Raw genomic sequence first — 23315 nt, forward strand, 5'->3', positions numbered from 1 at the left:
TGAGTTTTGTTTTTGTATCCATAATCATTTCTTGTCATCGATATAGTCGGGTATCGAAAACGAACTTCAATGTTTTGTGCGTTGTGCAGCACTAGTACTTTAGTAGCCAAAAAGCCGGAGTGAAGACGGCCTGTAGTAGAATTTTTTTAAACTAGTTTATTAAATCAAAAAATTAGGATGGGGCGACGCTCCATAAACACCACTAAAAGTGGCAAATACATGAATCCAACAGACCAAGCGCGTAAGTAGCACCCGGCTGCAGTATGCACATACCCAAATCTTTACTCACCCATCCATACACACAGGCAAAGAGGCTCGAAAAAAGGAGCTGAAGAAGAACAAACGACAACGCCAAATGGTGAGAGCTGCCGTGCTCAAGAATAAGGATCCCTCGCAGATACTTGAAGAGATGGAAAAGATCGACGAAATGGGTAAGTAGCATCAGAGCTAATGTTATTTATAACCAACCCACATAACACTAAAGATACTGTGCATCTCTTATCACCCTGCAGAGTATAATGTGCTGCAGCCGTCGCCTCTTAATGAAAAGGTGCTGCGCGATAAGCGCAAGAAGCTGAAGGAAACCTTTGATCGAGTTATGCGACTCTATGTAAGTGTATATATGTAAATAAGTCCCAGCTAGAGCTTAACTAATATTCTGTCCTCTGCTAGCATAACGATGAGCCCGAGCACTGGGCGGAACTAAAGCGCAAGGAGGTGGATTACGAGAAAAAGCGTCTGAAAAAGCAACAATACTACGAGAGCGTCAAACATGCACAGAGCGTACAGATCGATGAGATCCCACTGCCAGCGCCGGTGACAGCAGCCAATGCTGGTGCAGGCGGCACGAGTTCAGCCAATAGTGGCAATAATAGCAGCAACATCATATTTCCAGGTGGATCTGGCGGCATTCGTATGCCACCGCCGCCTATGACGCTAGCTTTGCCGCCTTTTGCCCCTGGCGCACCGCCGGGTGTTGCCAAGAATAGCGAAATTGCGGCCGACTTGCAGTCGGATAAATCAAAAGAAGACGATGATAAAGATTGGCTTGGTGTGCCACCAGGGCCGCCGCCTGATCTCTTTGCCATGTCAGAGCTCGATTCGGATGCCGAGGGCAACACCGATTACGAGGGCGACGAGGAAGAGACGGCCACCAGTCCCAAGTTACAACAGCGCATGCAGAACATTGACGACTTCATGAAAGAAATGGAGCATGTGCACAAGCGCAAGCATCGAAAACTGCAGAGTGACGAGGAGCACGATAAGGAACACACTGATAAGGATGAGAAGCGCGACAGCGCCTCAGAGAGTAAATCGCCACCGGTCCGTCGTCGTGTCACCAGCCGTAGCCGCAGCCGAAGCCGCAGCCACAGTAGCAGCAGCAGCAGTAGCAGTGACGATGAAGACGACGCGGATGATGATATGGGCTCTGATGCGGATGCCAAGCAGCCCACTAGTAATGCAGCCAAAGAGCCGGTTAAGCCAACAGCTGTTGCTGCAGCCACGACGTCGGTGCCAGCGCCGCCAACAGCGCCCTCATTGCCTGCCATACCGTTGCCGCCAAGTGCGCCAGCGCCGCCGCAGCTGCCACAACTGCCGCATTTGCGCAACATAGCGCCGCCGCCGGGTATTATGTTCCGGCCGCCACCGATGCGACCACCCGGACCAGGTCTAGCTGGATTTGGCCTGCGTATGCCGCCTGGCCCGCCGCCAGGAGCACGACCCCCACACGCTCTGGGCCCCATGCCGCGCATGGGCATACGCATGCCTCCAGGTCCGCCGCCAGGAATGCCGCCGCGCATGGGTGGCCATCATCCTAAGCATGGTAATACAAATCCGCCACCAAGTAAGGAACCGGGCAAAGGCGTCACCACGATCACAGCTAAGCCGCAGATAAGGTATGCTCCCTTTCAATCCTTGTCCACGTACCTACATTTATTAATGTATTACCTTATTTAAAGGAATCTGAGCGCGGATGTCACCCGATTTGTGCCCTCGACGTTGCGTGTGAAGCGCGATGATCAGCGCCGAGTAGCGAGAGGTAAGCATCCAGCTGGCGTTCACGATATTGGCGACCGTAGCATCCATGCGCCGCCAGAGGCACACAAGAAGCCACCCACGAAGGATGACGCCTACCTGCAGTTCATGAACGAGATGCAGGGTCTGCTGTAGCACAGCCGCTATCTAAACTAAATGGCCGCTCTCAATGATTGTACATTATATGCGTAGTTTAATTTTTATTAGCGTAAGAGAAAGACACCAATGCAAAATAGCCAATACCCAATTGGTGAAAGTCGCAAATATTTTGACGACTTGTTTATTTTTAAAGAAAGCAACAAAACAAGCGGTCAAGGACTCTGCAGTCCTTAGTACCGACGATTATGATAAATCCATGAACATGTTCCCTTAACCAACTATTATTCAGCCGAAGCGAATACGGAGACTCCCAAAGTTTATTTAACCAGGCAAAGTCATCATAAGCTAATATATAAAATTGGGTCAATTCATGTATTTATTCATTCAAATAATATACAAATTGACAGAGATAAAAACGCTTCAAATTCAATCGAACGATTTAAGAAACCGCCTATAATTTATTTTAATTTTTATAAGCCTCATGAAAATGGCTCCGTAGTCTTTTGTTAACCTTTCAGATCGCTTATAAGATATTAAATGGGTTAATTACATAATTTTTTTTTAATAGTTGGAGTATTTTGTTTTTTATTTGACGCCTATTTAAGCAATATCCTTCCAAACTGGTCGAAATGAAGACTTTCAGTTTTTGTAGATTTAAAAAGAAAATTCAAAAAAAAAAAAAAAAAAAGTTAATCCAAAGCAAAATTGTTTTTGATCACAAGCTCCCGGGCTTCTGGTCGCTCCGTCAATCTGGCAACTTGACAAGTCTTGGGGAGCAGCCCTATATATAAATATATATATTTGTGTATGTCTATCGAACGGATCTGGGAGCTCTATTGTTCTCTTGTAGACGCTGTTGCTGTTGTTGCTGCTGTTGCTGTGGACGTCTTTGGCGTTGTCTTCTTCTTGGCGAAGGGTCGCAGCTCGATCAAGTCGGATTTAAGCGAACGGAAGCTACGGCGCAGCGAGTCGGATACCTTTTTGGTATAGCTGGTGCTGTTACTGCACAGGGAGAGCTTGTCCTCGTGGGCCCCAGTGCTGGAGCGCGTGGTACCATGGAGCGGCCGTAGTTCGTCCTCTTTTGGATCGACATTCTTGGGATCGTCGCTGGGCGTGCTTCTCAAATACTTGCGATTGAAGTGCAACTGTGGTGTACCCCACTTGCGTTCCATCTCAAAGACAGCGCCACCGTTCTCCTCGGAGTCCGGTGTGTCCGGCGTAGTTGCGGCTGGTGTCACCTCGCCAAGTGCCTCCTTGTAGGTTCTCGTTATGATCATGCTGGGGGGCACGCTTTTGCCATTGACGCCGACATGCTTCGTCTGCTTATAGTCGAGTGGCTGCGGCAGACTCTGGCGCACGGGCTTGAGGCGGCGCGGCGACTTGACCGCCATAACGCTCACCCGATAATGCAGCAGCTGCGTGAAGGGAAAGTGTGTTATACGCTGGCTTCTTGGATTCACTCACCTGGGACTGACCTTCTCGTCGTCAACAAAGCGCGCCAGCTCGGTGAGGCCAATGCTGACACAGGTGCCCTCCAATAGAATATCCCTGTCGTATTCGCTGTGCACCGGAAACTTCTGGGTCAACGATAGCGCCTCGTTGTCCGGCTGCAGCAGCGTCACTTCGTAGGCATAGTTGTACTTGCTCTCGCGCCAATTGGAGGTGCATGTCATGGTGAAGAGGACGCGCTGCTTGTCGTATATCTCGTAAAAGTTGAACATCTCATCGTGCGCCTGGAACACATAGTAGCCAGTGAGGGGCTTGCGTCGCACGGCCATATTCCAGACAATATCCGCGCTGGCGGCACGGAACAGCTTGTCCGTGTGCTGCTCCTCCAGATGCTGCTTCCACTGCACCTCCCTGCCCTGCCACTTGCAATCGCCCCAGACGCGTCCCATGAAGCATTTCATCGGCTTATAGATGCACTGCTGCTCATGCCACGGCAGCAGCGCCACCGGCATCCTCACCCCACAGCCGCCCGCCGCAAAGCTGCAGCCAAAATGCGCCTTGGCGCACAATGCCTCAATTGTCAGCGAGCGCGAATTGGTGAATCCCTCCTGCAATTAGCAATGGAAATTAGAAGATTGCAAATACAAGACTTTACGCAAAAGTGGAATGATCTCTTGAGTTATATGTTATAGAAATCCGACTGGATGCGGGCTCACGCACACGATGGAAAATGTGTTGGGTTGGACTTGGAACTGCTGTTGGGCAGATATCTGCAGAGAGTGCGAAAAGGTTTCCATATCAAATCTGATTTTTAGACCGATTCCTTCCAAAGATTTATACGATACGGCTAAAGCCCGCTATCCATCCATCTATCTACATATATTACATTAAACAATTGTGCTTGCAAGCATTTTACTTAATTAAAGCTCAGATATTGTTTAACCAGCTTAGAAAATAAACTTTTATTGCATTCAGCAGAATCAAAATGAATTAAAATTTGATTGATTCGATTTGAAAAAATCTGAATCACTATCAGTACATTGCATAGAAATTTAATATATATACCATATATATTATCCAAAAATAAACAAAATTCATTTAAACAAGTAAGAGGTTCTAGTCGGGATCTCCCGACTAGGGGATACCCTGAACCCTATTCTTCCAACATCAAATGCATATATATATTCTATTTTAAAACCAACATATCATGTTTCGTGACTCTAGCTATTATTATTTAACAAAATTGGTATAATCATCGAAAAAGTTTCGATTTTTGCACCGACCTCGATTTTGAAAAATAACGTGAAGATTTGAAGGGTCATATATACGCGCGGAGTTATGTCGTTTTGGAACGTCATATCTTCTTTCGATTTTCGCATCGACCTCTCGCGGAGTTATGTCGTTTTGGAACGTCATATCTCCGCGCGGAGTTATGTCGTTTTGGAACGTCATATCTTCTTTCGATTTTCGCACCGACCTCGCGCGGAGTTATGTCGTTTTGGAACGTCATATCTCCGCGCGGAGTTATGTCGTTTTGGAACGTCATATCTTCTTTCGATTTTCGCATCGACCTCTCGCGGAGTTATGTCGTTTTGGAACGTCATATCTCCGCGTGGAGTTATGTCGTTTTGGAACGACATATCTTCTTTCGATTTTCGCACCGACCTCGCGCGGAGCTATGTCGTTTTGGAACGTCATATCTCCGCGCGGAGTTATGTCGTTTTGGAACGTCATATCTTCTTTCGATTTTCGCACCGACCTCGCGCGGAGTTATGTCGTTTTGGAACGTCATATCTCCGCGCGGAGTTATGTCGTTTTGGAACGTCATATCTCCGCGCGGAGTTATGTCGTTTTGGAACGTCATATCTCCGCGCGGAGTTATGTCGTTTTGGAACGTCATATCTTCTTTCGATTTTCGCATCGACCTCTCGCGGAGTTATGTCGTTTTGGAACGTCATATCTCCGCGCGGAGTTATGTCGTTTTGGAACGTCATATCTTCTTTCGATTTTCGCACCGACCTCGCGCGGAGTTATGTCGTTTTGGAACGTCATATCTCCGCGCGGAGTTATGTCGTTTTGGAACGTCATATCTTCTTTCGATTTTCGCACCGACCTCGCGCGGAGTTATGTCGTTTTGGAACGTCATATCTCCGCGCGGAGTTATGTCGTTTTGGAACGTCATATCTTCTTTCGATTTTCGCATCGACCTCTCGCGGAGTTATGTCGTTTTGGAACGTCATATCTCCGCGTGGAGTTATGTCGTTTTGGAACGACATATCTTCTTTCGATTTTCGCACCGACCTCGCGCGGAGTTATGTCGATTTGGAACGTCATATCTCCGCGCGGAGTTATGTCGTTTTGGAACGTCATATCTTCTTTCGATTTACGCACCGACCTCGCGCGGAGTTATGTCGTTTTGGAACGTCCTATCTCCGCGCGGAGTTATGTCGTTTTGGAACGTCATATCTCCGCGCGGAGTTATGTCGTTTTGGAACGTCATATCTTCTTTCGATTTTCGCATCGACCTCTCGCGGAGTTATGTCGTTTTGGAACGTCATATCTCCGCGCGGAGCTATGTCGTTTTGGAACGTCATATCTCCGCGCGGAGCTATGTCGTTTTGGAACGTCATATCTCCGCGCGGAGCTATGTCGTTTTGGAACGTCATATCTTCTTTCGATTTTCGCACCGACCTCGCGCGGAGTTATGTCGTTTTGGAACGTCATATCTCCGCGCGGAGTTATGTCGTTTTGGAACGTCATATCTTCTTTCGATTTTCGCACCGACCTCGCGCGGAGTTATGTCGTTTTGGAACGTCATATCTCCGCGCGGAGTTATGTCGTTTTGGAACGTCATATCTTCTTTCGATTTTCGCACCGACCTCGCGCGGAGTTATGTCGTTTTGGAACGTCATATCTCCGCGCGGAGTTATGTCGTTTTGGAACGTCATATCTTCTTTCGATTTTCGCACCGACCTCGCGCGGAGTTATGTCGTTTTGGAACGTCATATCTCCGCGCGGAGTTATGTCGTTTTGGAACGTCATATCTTCTTTCGATTTTCGCATCGACCTCTCGCGGAGTTATGTCGTTTTGGAACGTCATATCTCCGCGTGGAGTTATGTCGTTTTGGAACGACATATCTTCTTTCGATTTTCGCACCGACCTCGCGCGGAGTTATGTCGATTTGGAACGTCATATCTCCGCGCGGAGTTATGTCGTTTTGGAACGTCATATCTTCTTTCGATTTACGCACCGACCTCGCGCGGAGTTATGTCGTTTTGGAACGTCCTATCTCCGCGCGGAGTTATGTCGTTTTGGAACGTCATATCTCCGCGCGGAGTTATGTCGTTTTGGAACGTCATATCTTCTTTCGATTTTCGCATCGACCTCTCGCGGAGTTATGTCGTTTTGGAACGTCATATCTCCGCGCGGAGCTATGTCGTTTTGGAACGTCATATCTCCGCGCGGAGCTATGTCGTTTTGGAACGTCATATCTTCTTTCGATTTTCGCATCGACCTCTCGAGGAGTTATGTCGTTTTGGAACGTCATATCTCCGCGTGGAGTTATGTCGTTTTGGAACGACATATCTTCTTTCGATTTTCGCATCGACCTCTCGCGGAGTTATGTCGTTTTGGAACGTCATATCTCCGCGTGGAGTTATGTCGTTTTGGAACGACATATCTTCTTTCGATTTTCGCACCGACCTCGCGCGGAGCTATGTCGTTTTGGAACGTCATATCTCCGCGCGGAGTTATGTCGTTTTGGAACGTCATATCTTCTTTCGATTTTCGCACCGACCTCGCGCGGAGTTATGTCGTTTTGGAACGTCATATCTCCGCGCGGAGTTATCTCGTTTTGGAACGTCATATCTCCGCGCGGAGTTATGTCGTTTTGAAACGTCATATCTTCTTTCGATTTTCGCATCGACCTCTCGCGGAGTTATGTCGTTTTGGAACGTCATATCTCCGCGCGGAGTTATGTCGTTTTGGAACGTCATATCTCCGTGCGGAGCTATTTGTCCATTTGTCGATTTTGGTCAAAATTTTGGATTTCGGTTTTTTTGATCCTTCCGAGTCAAAAATGGTAAAAAATTCCAAAATCGGAAATTATTTGACGGAAATATTCCAAAAAATCATCAAAAAGATGGAATTTAGCAACGAATGGGTTTTTTGTCAACAACATTTTTCAACCCATCGATGATTCGTTTGTTTGAAAAAGGTATAACATTTTAGAATCAGACATTATTTACCCGAGATATTAAAAAAAATCATCGAAAAAGTTTCGATATTCGCACCGACCTCGATCTTGAAAAAAATCTTGATGATTTGGAAGGTCATATATCCGCGCGGAGTTATGTCGTGTTGGAACGTCATATCTTCTTTCGATTTTCGCACCGACCTCGATTTTGAAAAAAAAACGTGATGTCATATCTCCGCGCGGAGTTATGTCGTTTTGGAACGTCATATCTTCTTTCGATTTTCGCACCGACCTCGATTTTGAAAAAAACGTGATGCCATTTTGTCGATTTGGATCAAAATTTTGGATTTAAGTTTTTTGATGCCAAGCAAGAACTGATCCTTACGAGTCAAAAATTGTATAAAATTCCAAAATCGGACATTATTTGACGGAAATATTCCAAAAAATCATCATAAAGATGGAATTTACGAACGAATGGGTTTTTTGTCAACAACATTTTTCAACCCATCGATGATTCATTTGTTTGAAAAAGGTATAACATTTTAAAATCAGACATTATTTACCCGAGATATTAAAAAAAAAATCACAATGTTTCGATTTTCGCAACGACCTTGATCTTGAAAAAAATCTTGATGATTTGGAAGGTCATATATCCGCGCGGAGTTATGTCGTTTTGGAACGTCATATCTTCTTTCGATTCTCGCACCGACCTCGCGCGGAGCTATGTCGTTTTGGAACGTCATATCTCCGCGCGGAGTTATGTCGTTTTGGAACGTCATATCTCCGCGCGGAGCTATGTCGTTTTGGAACGTCATATCTTCTTTCGATTTTCGCACCGACCTCGATATTTGAAAAAAAAACGTGATGCCATTTTGTCGGTTTGGATCAAAATTTTGGATTTAATTTTTTTGATGCCAATCGATAGAACTGATCCTTACGAGTCAAAAATTGTATAAAATTCCAAAATCGGACATTATTTGACGGAAATATTCCAAAAAATCATCATAAAGAAATTTACGAACGAATGGGTTTTTTGTCAACAACATTTTTCAACCCATCGATGATTCATTTGTTTGAAAAAGGTATAACATTTTAAAATCAGACATTATTTACCCGAGATATTAAAAAAAAAATCACAATGTTTCGATTTTCGCACCGACCTCGATCTTGAAAAAAATCTTGATGATTTGGAAGGTCATATATCCGCGCGGAGTTATGTCGTTTTGGAACGTCATATCTTCTTTCGATTCTCGCACCGACCTCGCGCGGAGCTATGTCGTTTTGGAACGTCATATCTCCGCGCGGAGTTATGTCGTTTTGGAACGTCATATCTCCGCGCGGAGTTATGTCGTTTTGGAACGTCATATCTTCTTTCGATTTTCGCATCGACCTCTCGCGGAGCTATGTCGTTTTGGAACGTTATATCTCCGCGCGGAGTTATGTCGTTTTGGAACGTCATATCTCCGCGCGGAGTTATGTCGTTTTGGAACGTCATATCTCCGCGCGGAGCTATGTCGTTTTGGAACGTCATATCTTCTTTCGATTTTCGCACCGACCTCGATTTTGAAAAAAAACGTGATGCCATTTTGTCGATTTGGATCAAAATTTTGGATTTAATTTTTTTGATGCCAATCGATAGAACTGATCCTTACGAGTCAAAAATTGTATAAAATTCCAAAATCGGACATTATTTGACGGAAATATTCCAAAAAATCATCAAAAAGGGTGGAATTTAGCAACGAATGGGTTTTTTGTCAACAATATTTTTCTACCCATCGATGATTCATTTGTTTGAAAAAGGTATAACATTTTAGAATCAGACATTATTTACCCGAGATATTAAAAAAAATCATCGAAAAAGTTTCGATATTCGCACCGACCTCGATCTTGAAAAAAATCTTGATGATTTGGAAGGTCATATATCCGCGTGGAGTTATGTCGTTTTGGAACGACATATCTTTTTTCGATTTTCGCACCGACCTCGCGCGGAGTTATGTCGTTTTGGAACGTCATATCTCCGCGCGGAGCTATGTCGTTTTGGAACGTAATATCTTCTTTCGATTTTCGCACCGACCTCGATTTTGAAAAAAAAACGTGATGCCATTTTGTCGATTTGGATCAAAATTTTGGATTTCATTTTTTTGATGCCAATCGATAGAACTGATCCTTACGAGTCAAAAATTGTATAAAATTCCAAAATCGGACATTATTTGACGGAAATATTCCAAAAAATCATCAAAAAGGGTGGAATTTAGCAACGAATGGGTTTTTTGTCAACAACATTTTTCTACCCATCGATGATTCATTTGTTTGAAAAAGGTATAACATTTTAAAATCAGACATTATTTACCCGAGATATTAAAAAAAAAATCACAATGTTTCGATTTTCGCACCGACCTCGATCTTGAAAAAAATCTTGATGATTTGGAAGGTCATATATCCGCGCGGAGTTATGTCGTTTTGGAACGTCATATCTCCGCGCGGAGTTATGTCGTTTTGGAACGTCATATCTCCGCGCGGAGTTATGTCGTTTTGGAACGTCATATCTTCTTTCGATTTTCGCACCGACCTCGCGCGGAGCTATGTCGTTTTGGAACGTCATATGTCCGCGCGGAGCTATGTCGTTTTGGAACGTCATATCTCCGCGCGGAGTTATGTCTTATGTTTTTTGTCAACAACATTTTTCAACCCATCGATGATTCATTTGTTTGAATGCCAATTAATGGTAGGGATCCGTACGCATTCAAAAAGGTATAACATTTTAGAATCAGACATTATTTACCCGAGATATTAAAAAAAAAATCACAATGTTTCGATTTTCGCACCGACCTCGATCTTGAAAAAAATCTTGATGATTTGGAAGGTCATATATCCGCGCGGAGTTATGTCGTTTTGGAACGTCATATCTCCGCGCGGAGTTATGTCGTTTTGGAACGTCATATCTCTGCGCGGAGCTATTTGTCCATTTTGTCGATTTTGTTCGAAATTTTGGATTTCGGTTTTTTTGATCCTTACGAGTCAAAAATTGTATAAAATTCCAAAATCGGACATTATTTGACGGAAATATTCCAAAAAATCATCAAAAAGATGGAATTTAGCAACGAATGGGTTTTTTGTCAACAACATTTTTCAACCCATCGATGATTCGTTTGTTTGAAAAAGTTATAACATTTTAGAATCAGACATTATTTACCCGAGATATTAAAAAAAATCATCGAAAAAGTTTCGATATTCGCACCGACCTCGATCTTGAAAAAAATCTTGATGATTTGGAAGGTCATATATCCGCGCGGAGTTATGTCGTTTTGGAACGTCATATCTTCTTTCGATTTTTGCACCGAACTCGCGCGGAGCTATGTCGTTTTGGAACGTCATATCTCCACGCGGAGTTATGTCGTTTTGGAACGTCATATCTCCGCGCGGAGCTATTTGTCCATTTTGTCGATTTTGGTCAAAATTTTGGATTTCGGTTTTTTTGATCCTTACGAGTCAAAACTGGTATAAAATTCCAAAATCGGACATTATTTGACGGAAATATTCCAAAAAATCATCAAAAAGATCGAATTTAGCAACGAATGGGTTTTTTGTCAACAACATTTTTCAACCCATCGATGATTCATTTGTTTGAAAAAGGTATAACATTTTAAAATCAGACATTATTTACCCGAGATATTAAAAAAAAATCATAATGTTTCGATTTTCGCACCGACCTCGATCTTGAAAAAAATCTTGATGATTTGGAAGGTCATATATCCGCGCGGAGTTATGTCGATTTGGAACGTCATATCTCCGCGCGGAGTTATGTCGTTTTGGAACGTCATATCTCCGCGCGGAGTTATGTCGTTTTGGAACGTCATATCTCCGCGCGGAGCTATTTGTGTATTTTGTCGATTTTGGTCAAAATTTTGGATTCCGGTTTTTTTGATCCTTCCGTGTCAAAAATGGTATAAAATTCCAAAATCGGACATTATCTGACGGAAATATTCCAAAAAATCATCAAAAAGATGGAATTTAGCAACGAATGGGTTTTTTGTCAACAACATTTTTCAACCCATCGATGATTCATTTGTTTGAAAAAGGTATAACATTTTAAAATCAGACATTATTTACCCGAGATATTAAAAAAAAATCATAATGTTTCGATTTTCGCACCGACCTCGATCTTGAAAAAAATCTTGATGATTTGGAAGGTCATATATCCGCGCGGAGTTATGTCGATTTGGAACGTCATATCTCCGCGCGGAGTTATGTCGTTTTGGAACGTCATATCTCCGCGCGGAGTTATGTCGTTTTGGAACGTCATATCTCCGCGCGGAGCTATTTGTGTATTTTGTCGATTTTGGTCAAAATTTTGGATTCCGGTTTTTTTGATCCTTCCGTGTCAAAAATGGTATAAAATTCCAAAATCGGACATTATCTGACGGAAATATTCCAAAAAATCATCAAAAAGATGGAATTTAGCAACGAATGGGTTTTTTGTCAACAACATTTTTCAACCCATCGATGATTCATTTGTTTGAATGCCAATTAATGGTAGGGATCCGTACGCATTCAAAAAGGTATAACATTTTAGAATCAGACATTATTTACCCGAGATATTAAAAAAAATCATCGAAAAAGTTTCGATATTCGCACCGACCTCGATCTTGAAAAAAATCTTGATGATTTGGAAGGTCATATATCCGCGTGGAGTTATGTCGTTTTGGAACGTCATATCTCCGCGCGGAGTTATGTCGTTTTGGAACGTCATATCTTCTTTCGATTTTCGCATCGACCTCTCGCGGAGCTATGTCGTTTTGGAACGTTATATCTCCGCGCGGAGTTATGTCGTTTTGGAACGTCATATCTCCGCGCGGAGCTATGTCGTTTTGGAACGTCATATCTTCTTTCGATTTTCGCACCGACCTCGATTTTGAAAAAAAACGTGATGCCATTTTGTCGATTTGGATCAAAATTTTGGATTTGAGTTTTTTGATGCCAATCGATAGAACTGATCCTTACGAGTCAAAAATTGTATAAAATTCCAAAATCGGACATTATTTGACGGAAATATTCCAAAAAATCATCAAAAAGATCGAATTTAGCAACGAATGGGTTTTTTGTCAACAACATTTTTCAACCCATCGATGATTCATTTGTTTGAAAAAGGTATAACATTTTAAAATCAGACATTATTTACCCGAGATATTAAAAAAAAATCATAATGTTTCGATTTTCGCACCGACCTCGATCTTGAAAAAAATCTTGATGATTTGGAAGGTCATATATCCGCGCGGAGTTATGTCGTTTTGGAACGTCATATCTTCTTTCGATTTTCGCACCGACCTCGCGCGGAGTTATGTCGTTTTGGAACGTCATATCTCCGCGTGGAGTTATGTCGTTTTGGAACGTCATATCTCCGCGCGGAGCTATTTGTGTATTTTGTCGATTTTGGTCAAAATTTTGGATTCCGGTTTTTTTGATCCTTCCGTGTCAAAAATGGTATAAAATTCCAAAATCGGACATTATTTGACGGAAATATTCCAAAAAATCATCAAAACGATGGAATTTAGCAACGAATGGGTTTTTTGTCAACAACATTTTTCAACCCATCGATGATTCATTTGTTTGAATGCCAATTAATGGTAGGGATCCGTACGCATTCAAAAAGGTATAACATTTTAGAATCAGACATTATTTACCCGAGATATTAAAAAAAATCATCGAAAAAGTTTCGATATTCGCACCGACCTCGATCTTGAAAAAAATCTTGATGATTTGGAAGGTCATATATCCGCGTGGAGTTATGTCGTTTTGGAACGTCATATCTCCGCGCGGAGTTATGTCGTTTTGGAACGTCATATCTTCTTTCGATTTTCGCATTGACCTCTCGCGGAGCTATGTCGTTTTGGAACGTTATATCTCCGCGCGGAGTTATGTCGTTTTGGAACGTCATATCTCCGCGCGGAGTTATGTCGTTTTGGAACGTCATATCTCCGCGCGGAGTTATGTCGTTTTGGAACGTCATATCTTCTTTCGATTTTCTCACCGACCTCGCGCGGAGCTATGTCGTTTTGGAACGTCATATCTCCGCGCGGAGCTATTTGTCCATTTTGTCAATTTTGGTCAAAATTTTGGATTTCGGTTTTTTTGATCCTTCCGAGTCAAAACTGGTATAAAATTCCAAAATCGGACATTATTTGACGGAAATATTCCAAAAAATCATCAAAAAGATCGAATTTAGCAACGAATGGGTTTTTTGTCAACAACATTTTTCAACCCATCGATGATTCATTTGTTTGAATGCCAATTAATGGTAGGGATCCGTACGCATTCAAAAAGGTATAACATTTTAGAATCAGACATTATTTACCCGAGATATTAAAAAAAATCATCGAAAAAGTTTCGATATTCGCACCGACCTCGATCTTGAAAAAAATCTTGATGATTTGGAAGGTCATATATCCGCGTGGAGTTATGTCGTTTTGGAACGACATATCTCCGCGCGGAGCTATGTCGTTTTGGAACGTCATATCTCCGCGCGGAGCTATGTCGTTTTGGAACGTCATATCTTCTTTCGATTTTCGCACCGACCTCGATTTTGAAAAAAAAACGTGATGCCATTTTGTCGATTTGGATCAAAATTTTGGATTTCATTTTTTTGATGCCAATCGATAGAACTGATCCTTACGAGTCAAAAATTGTATAAAATTCCAAAATCGGACATTATTTGACGGAAATATTCCAAAAAATCATCAAAAAGATGGAATTTAGCAACGAATGGGTTTTTGTCAACAATATTTTTCTACCCATCGATGATTCATTTGTTTGAAAAAGGTATAACATTTTAGAATCAGACATTATTTACCCGAGATATTAAAAAAAATCATCGAAAAAGTTTCGATTTTCGCACCGACCTCGATCTTGAAAAAAATCTTGATGATTTGGAAGGTCATATATCCGCGCGGAGTTATGTCGTTTTGGAACGTCATATCTTCTTTCGATTTTCGCACCGACCTCGCGCGGAGTTATGTCGTTTTGGAACGTCATATCTCCGCGCGGAGTTATGTCTTATGTTTTTTGTCAACAACATTTTTCAACCCATCGATGATTCATTTGTTTGAATGCCAATTAATGGTAGGGATCCGTACGCATTCAAAAAGGTATAACATTTTAGAATCAGACATTATTTACCCGAGATATTAAAAAAAATCATCGAAAAAGTTTCGATATTCGCACCGACCTCGATCTTGAAAAAAATCTTGATGATTTGGAAGGTCATATATCCGGGCGGAGCTATGTCGTTTTGGAACGTCATATCTTCTTTCGATTTTCGCACCGACCTCGCGCGGAGTTATGTCGTTTTGGAACGTCATATCTCCGCGCGGAGTTATGTCGTTTTGGAACGTCATATCTCCGCGCGGAGTTATGTCGTTTTGGAACGTCATATCTTCTTTCGATTTTCGCACCGACCTCGCGCGGAGTTATGTCGTTTTGGAACGTCATATCTCCGCGCGGAGTTATGTCGTTTTGGAACGTCATATCTCCGCGCGGAGTTATGTCGTTTTGGAACGTCATATCTTCTTTCGATTTTCGCACCGACCTCGATTTTGAAAAAAAAACGTGATGCCATTTTGTCCATTTGGATCAAAATTTTGGATTTCATTTTGATGCCAATCGATAGAACTGATCCTTACGAGTCAAAAATTGTATAAAATTCCAAAATCGGACATTATTTGACGGAAATATTCCAAAAAATCATCATAAAGATGGAATTTACGAACGAATGGGTTTTTTGTCAACAACATTTTTCAACCCATCGATGATTCATTTGTTTGAAAAAGGTATAACATTTCAAAATCAGACATTATTTACCCGAGATATTAAAAAAAAAATCACAATGTTTCGATTTTCGCACCGACCTCGATCTTGAAAAAAATCTTGATGATTTGGAAGGTCATATATCCGCGCGGAGTTATGTCGTTTTGGAACGTCATATCTTCTTTCGATTTTCGCACCGACCTCGCGCGGAGTTATGTCGTTTTGGAACGTCATATCTCCGCGCGGAGTTATGTCGTTTTGGAACGTCATATCTCCGCGCGGAGTTATGTCGTTTTGGAACGTCATATCTTCTTTCGATTTTCGCACCGACCTCGCGCGGAGTTATGTCGTTTTGGAACGTCATATCTCCGCGCGGAGTTATGTCGTTTTGGAACGTCATATCTCCGCGCGGAGTTATGTCGTTTTGGAACGTCATATCTTTTTTCGATTTTCGCACCGACCTCGCGCGGAGTTATGTCGTTTTGGAACGTCATATCTCCGCGCGGAGCTATGTCGTTTTGGAACGTCATATCTTCTTTCGATTTTCGCACCGACCTCGATTTTGAAAAAAAAACGTGATGCCATTTTGTCGATTTGGATCAAAATTTTGGATTTCATTTTTTTGATGCCAATCGATAGAACTGATCCTTACGAGTCAAAAATTGTATAAAATTCCAAAATCGGACATTATTTGACGGAAATATTCCAAAAAATCATCAAAAGGGTGGAATTTAGCAACGAATGGGTTTTTTGTCAACAACATTTTTCTACCCATCGATGATTCATTTGTTTGAAAAAGGTATAACATTTTAAAATCAGACATTATTTACCCGAGATATTAAACAAAAAATCACAATGTTTCGATTTTCGCACCGACCTCGATCTTGAAAAAAATCTTGATGATTTGGAAGGTCATATATCCGCGCGGAGTTATGTCGTTTTGGAACGTCATGTCTTCTTTCGATTTTCGCACCGACCTCGATTTTGAAAAAAAACGTAATGCCATTTTGTCGATTTGGATCAAAATTTTGGATTTAATTTTTTTGATGCCAATCGATAGAACTGATCCTTACGAGTCAAAAATTGTATAAAATTCCAAAATCGGACATTATTTGACGGAAATATTCCAAAAAATCATCAAAAAGATGGAATTTACGAACGAATGGGTTTTTTGTCAACAACATTTTTCAACCCATCGATGATTCATTTGTTTGAAAAAGGTATAACATTTTAAAATCAGACATTATTTACCCGAGATATTAAAAAAAAAATCACAATGTTTCGATTTTCGCACCGACCTCGATCTTGAAAAAAATCTTGATGATTTGGAAGGTCATATATCCGCGCGGAGTTATGTCGTTTTGGAACGTCATATCTTCTTTCGATTTTCGACCTCCGACCTCGATTTTGAAAAAAAAAACGTGATGCCATTTTGTCGATTTGGATCAAAATTTTGGATTTCATTTTTTTGATGCCAATCGATAGAACTGATCCTTACGAGTCAAAAATTGTATAAAATTCCAAAATCGGACATTATTTGACGGAAATATTCCAAAAAATCATCAAAAAGATGGAATTTAGCAACGAATGGGTTTTTGTCAACAATATTTTTCTACCCATCGATGATTCATTTGTTTGAAAAAGGTATAACATTTTAGAATCAGACATTATTTACCCGAGATATTAAAAAAAATCATCGAAAAAGTTTCGATTTTCGCACCGACCTCGATCTTGAAAAAAATCTTGATGATTTGGAAGGTCATATATCCGCGCGGAGTTATGTCGTTTTGGAACGTCATATCTTCTTTCGATTTTCGCACCGACCTCGCGCGGAGTTATGTCGTTTTGGAACGTCATATCTCCGCGCGGAGTTATGTCTTATGTTTTTTGTCAACAACATTTTTCAACCCATCGATGATTCATTTGTTTGAATGCCAATTAATGGTAGGGATCCGTACGCATTCAAAAAGGTATAACATTTTAGAATCAGACATTATTTACCCGAGATATTAAAAAAAATCATCGAAAAAGTTTCGATATTCGCACCGACCTCGATCTTGAAAAAAATCTTGATGATTTGGAAGGTCATATATCCGGGCGGAGCTATGTCGTTTTGGAACGTCATATCTTCTTTCGATTTTCGCACCGACCTCGCGCGGAGTTATGTCGTTTTGGAACGTCATATCTCCGCGCGGAGTTATGTCGTTTTGGAACGTCATATCTCCGCGCGGAGTTATGTCGTTTTGGAACGTCATATCTTCTTTCGATTTTCGCACCGACCTCGCGCGGAGTTATGTCGTTTTGGAACGTCATATCTCCGCGCGGAGTTATGTCGTTTTGGAACGTCATATCTCCGCGCGGAGTTATGTCGTTTTGGAACGTCATATCTTCTTTCGATTTTCGCACCGACCTCGATTTTGAAAAAAAAACGTGATGCCATTTTGTCCATTTGGATCAAAATTTTGGATTTCATTTTGATGCCAATCGATAGAACTGATCCTTACGAGTCAAAAATTGTATAAAATTCCAAAATCGGACATTATTTGACGGAAATATTCCAAAAAATCATCATAAAGATGGAATTTACGAACGAATGGGTTTTTTGTCAACAACATTTTTCAACCCATCGATGATTCATTTGTTTGAAAAAGGTATAACATTTCAAAATCAGACATTATTTACCCGAGATATTAAAAAAAAAATCACAATGTTTCGATTTTCGCACCGACCTCGATCTTGAAAAAAATCTTGATGATTTGGAAGGTCATATATCCGCGCGGAGTTATGTCGTTTTGGAACGTCATATCTTCTTTCGATTTTCGCACCGACCTCGCGCGGAGTTATGTCGTTTTGGAACGTCATATCTCCGCGCGGAGTTATGTCGTTTTGGAACGTCATATCTCCGCGCGGAGTTATGTCGTTTTGGAACGTCATATCTTCTTTCGATTTTCGCACCGACCTCGCGCGGAGTTATGTCGTTTTGGAACGTCATATCTCCGCGCGGAGTTATGTCGTTTTGGAACGTCATATCTCCGCGCGGAGTTATGTCGTTTTGGAACGTCATATCTTTTTTCGATTTTCGCACCGACCTCGCGCGGAGTTATGTCGTTTTGGAACGTCATATCTCCGCGCGGAGCTATGTCGTTTTGGAACGTCATATCTCCGCGCGGAGCTATGTCGTTTTGGAACGTCATATCTTCTTTCGATTTTCGCACCGACCTCGATTTTGAAAAAAAAACGTGATGCCATTTTGTCCATTTGGATCAAAATTTTGGATTTCATTTTGATGCCAATCGATAGAACTGATCCTTACGAGTCAAAAATTGTATAAAATTCCAAAATCGGACATTATTTGACGGAAATATTCCAAAAAATCATCATAAAGATGGAATTTACGAACGAATGGGTTTTTTGTCAACAACATTTTTCAACCCATCGATGATTCATTTGTTTGAAAAAGGTATAACATTTTAAAATCAGACATTATTTACCCGAGATATTAAAAAAAAATCATAATGTTTCGATTTTCGCACCGAACTCGATCTTGAAAAAAATCTTGATGATTTGGAAGGTCATATATCCGCGCGGAGTTATGTCGTTTTGGAACGTCATATCTTCTTTCGATTTTCGCACCGACCTCGCGCGGAGTTATGTCGTTTTGGAACGTCATATCTCCGCGTGGAGTTATGTCGTTTTGGAACGTCATATCTCCGCGCGGAGTTATGTCGTTTTGGAACGTCATATCTCCGCGCGGAGCTATTTGTGTATTTTGTCGATTTTGGTCAAAATTGTGGATTCCGGTTTTTTTGATCCTTCCGTGTCAAAAATGGTATAAAATTCCAAAATCGGACATTATTTGACGGAAATATTCCAAAAAATCATCGTAAAGATGGAATTTAGCAACGAATGGGTTTTTTGTCAACAACATTTTTCAACCCATCGATGATTCATTTGTTTGAAAAAGGTATAACATTTTAAAATCAGACATTATTTACCCGAGATATTAAAAAAAAATCATAATGTTTCGATTTTCGCACCGACCTCGATCTTGAAAAAAATCTTGATGATTTGGAAGGTCATATATCCGCGCGGAGTTATGTCGTTTTGGAACGTCATATCTTCTTTCGATTTTCGCACCGACCTCGCGCGGAGTTATGTCGTGTTGGAACGTCATATCTCCGCGCGGAGCTATTTGTCCATTTTGTCGATTTGGGTCAAAATTTTGGATATCCTTTTTTTTGATGCCAATCGATAGAACTAATCCTTACGAGTCAAAAATGGTATAAAATTCCAAAATCGGACATTATTTGGCGGAAATATTTCAAAATACCATCAAAAAGATGGAATTTACGAACGAATGATTCATTTGTTTGAATGCCAATTGATGGTAGGGATCCGTACGCATTCAAAAAGGTATAACATTTTAGAATCAGACATTATTTACCCGAGATATTAAAAAAAATCATCGAAAAAGTTTCGATATTCGCACCGACCTCGATCTTGAAAAACATCTTGATGATTTGGAAGGTCATATATCCGCGCGGAGTTATGTCGTTTTGGAACGTCATATCTTCTTTCGATTTTTGCACGGACCTCGATTTTGAAAAAAAAACGTAATGTAACCCCTTGCCATTTCGCAATAACCATGCTATTAAAATGGGAAGCAGACGCGCATGAATGTGTGTTTGTACAGGTATACAGAAATTCTAAAAGATGCTGCTCTATTCAATTGCGCAGTTGCACATAACTTTGGTTTTTTTCTAACCGATCTTTATGATATTTTCTACAGTATATCTTATTGTATCATAGAATATTTGTGTATACTGAAAAAGTCAATTGCATTTAAATTTTGGCTTAAATTGGTTGGCAATAAAAGTTGGGTTTGGATTTTGCACACATACAATATACACTTATACCCATTTTTAATGGGTTCAGGGTATAAAAAAAAAACGCTAGAGATAAATTGAATATAACTACATGTTAATATAATCCGGCCTTAGCCGAGGCACGATTCAAATAAATTCCCTCAAAGAGGGAATTTCCGCCAGTTTTCCACTATGGCGGGTGAAATTGTCCAAAGCGCTGAAAGACGTATTCATTAAGTTCTTATTTAGAGCTCTGAATATAAATTGAATGTAAATCGGACAAAACTTAAAACTTAGCCCAAAATGTCGTTGATCGACTGTGAACTCTAAAAGAGATATACATATGTCAGCCCGGGCTGACACTCAAGCATTTAACAACAAAACAAGGTTCCGTTAGCGAACAACCGTGACTTGAGAGGCTTCACTGTGTGTTGCTGGCAAGACGTCATATAACATAAGTAGAAGCGATAAGATGCAAAGTGCTAGATATCGCTGGCCCGACACACTGACGTCAGCCAGACGGAGAGCCAACTGATTGCCATATGTACAACTGTTTGGATCTAGAAAATGATATCGCGACTGCTGATGGACATACCTTACACAGCGGACACATGAGCAGAATGCGGGTGCACTGCTCGCACACGCTGTGCCCGCTCTTGCAGAGGAGTACCGGTGCCTTCATTGGGCCCGCACAGCCGGGACAGCGCAGCTCCTCGATCAGGCTCTCGTAGTGCTTAGCCGATATGGTTGCTGGCGTTGGGTTTGGCTGCTCGGCGCTCGTTGTTGTTGTTGTTGTTGTTGTTGTTGTTGTTGCAGTTGCAGTTGCTTTTGTTGTTTCCGCAACTGGTGCAGCTGCTGCGACGGCCGTCTCCGTAACGCTGTGCCGCAGCAGAGCCACATCCCCATTGCTCGAGGGCGTGCGTCCATCGCCGGAGCCGGTGCTGCGCGTACGACTCAACATGGGCGGCTTGGGTGGCGGCGACAGCGGCGAACGGACCAGCGTCGATGTGACCAATGATGGGGACGGCAGCGTCGCATATTTCACGTTCAGCGGTAGACTGTTGGGCGGCGGCTTGCGCATTTCGGGCAACGATTCCGCGGCAGCGTCCGTCTCGTTGCTGGCCTCCTCCTGGATCTCGTTGATGGTGCTTTTGAGGAAGATGCGTCGCTGCTCGTTGATTTGCTCGATGCTGCTCAGCTGGCCCAAAATCTTTAGCTGTTCGATGTTGTTGCCGCTCGCCGGGATCGCCGGGATAGCTGGTACCGTTGCCGCTGCTGCCGTGCCGGATGTGGAGGCGGAGCAGGCGCTGTTGCTGACGGCGGCGCACTCCTCCTGCGAGGAATGGCCATTGCTGGCACTCGTAGCGTTCACTTGGACGGCACTGCTCATGTTTCCTGCTTGTTGCCTAATAATTGTATAATCGCGACTAGTACTTGGGACTTGCACAGCTCTCGATGCCTCCGCCCGTTTATGTACATATATATCGTTGCTGCTTGTCTATCTATGAGTGTGTGTGTGTGTGTGTGTGTGTGTGTGTGTGTGTACTTGGTGAGTGTGCCGCACCGTTTTCGTAGCGCGGCGCGTCTTCTATCTTATCAGAACCGCCTAACTAGGCTGCCAATCGATTTGGATTTTTGATATATGCACATAAATATATATACATACATATATATAGAGCACACACACATATATATATATATAGATATATCTACGTATTTACCATGCCCATTTCACGCACGTTAACTATCTGCTCAGTTAGTCGAACTGCTCCGTCCACGTCTCTGTCTGCGTCTCTGTCTTCGTCTCCGGCTCTTCATGCCCGGCAGGCGTCTTCTTGCAATTATCTTTCGGTTAGAACTGCGCCACAGTTAAATGTGTGGACATATATTCCAATTGTTGTCTTTTCCGATTTGCCACGTTCAGGTTTTTGCTTTTCGCCAATTGCTGCATTTGTTTTGCCTCAGCCGAGCCGTGAAAATCATGGCCAATGTCAAGGTGCGTTAGGGCTTACTTTCGCTTTTGTGCAACTAATACATATGCATATATTGCATACATATATGTATGCACCTGTGTACAATGCTCATGCCAAGCAATAATCTAACAATAACCGTTCGAATCCAATTGGAAAGCCGGCTTGTTACAAGTTATACCATATTTCTCCAATCGGACGTGCCCGACTTGGAGACAGTTCCAATTCAGCGCCGTTAAAATTCCCTGATAATTTCCTTGTTTACATAATTTCCTGCTGTTTTCCTTAGTTCCTTACTATAGCAAATTCACTCTTAATTAACTACGGTTTGTATTGTTCGAATTTAATCATAAGTGTAAAAACTGTAATAGAAATTATGGTAGAGTATATATGTATCGTATGTGTATTAACGGGTATACCCCGGCGTTATCCGTGGCATGTATAAATTCGTTTTCCGCCAATGTTTCACTGTGGCGGGTGAAATTTCCCAAAGCACATATTCATTAAGTTCTAATGAAAAGCTTTGCAAGTAAGTTGAATGCAAATCGGACAATTCGTTTTGGAAAAACTACAAAAGTTCTTGAGTCAAGCTATCGATCTTAAACGTAAAGATCAGAATTTATATTCCGGATTCGTACCGATCGGATCAATATAGCTGAATTAGAAATGATAGATCAAAACTGAACTTCCTGCCGTTGTAAGCTCAAACGAATAATCGGGACAGTTGCTGATCCTATTGATCCCGTCGCACACATTACACAGTCGACTTTTGGACTTGTTAAGAATTAACTACAATTTGATTGAAAAGCTTAAGATATGGTCACCCTGCATTCCGAAAATTCCAAATTCTGATTGGGAATCCACACTTGTCAGCTTTCAAGCACGCATTGATTTATTAA

The 23315-nt window shown here is 41.8% G+C and overlaps 2 protein-coding genes across 2 annotated transcripts; one reads left to right on the forward strand and one right to left on the reverse strand.

Moving 5' to 3' along the window:
• Window positions 1–80: 80 nt before the first annotated feature.
• LOC6636649 (WW domain-binding protein 11) lies at window positions 81–2571 on the forward strand. The gene is made up of 5 exons (XM_002060091.4): window positions 81–241; window positions 306–431; window positions 513–610; window positions 673–1898; window positions 1962–2571. Exons 1-5 carry the CDS (start codon window positions 178–180, stop codon window positions 2170–2172), a joined length of 1725 nt encoding a protein of 574 aa, XP_002060127.1. The 5' UTR covers window positions 81–177; the 3' UTR covers window positions 2173–2571.
• On the reverse strand, window positions 2490–22058 carry LOC6636650 (uncharacterized). The gene is made up of 3 exons (XM_002060092.4): window positions 21042–22058; window positions 3612–4193; window positions 2490–3551 (listed from the first exon to the last, which is right to left on the reverse strand). The coding sequence occupies exons 1-3, from the start codon at window positions 21834–21836 to the stop codon at window positions 2970–2972; spliced, it is 1959 nt and encodes a 652-aa protein (XP_002060128.2). The 5' UTR covers window positions 21837–22058; the 3' UTR covers window positions 2490–2969.
• Between the last annotated feature and the right edge of the window lie 1257 nt (window positions 22059–23315).

Source organism: Drosophila virilis, chromosome X (genome assembly GCF_030788295.1).
Source record: "Drosophila virilis strain 15010-1051.87 chromosome X, Dvir_AGI_RSII-ME, whole genome shotgun sequence".
Classification (NCBI taxonomy): Eukaryota; Metazoa; Arthropoda; class Insecta; order Diptera; family Drosophilidae; genus Drosophila; species Drosophila virilis.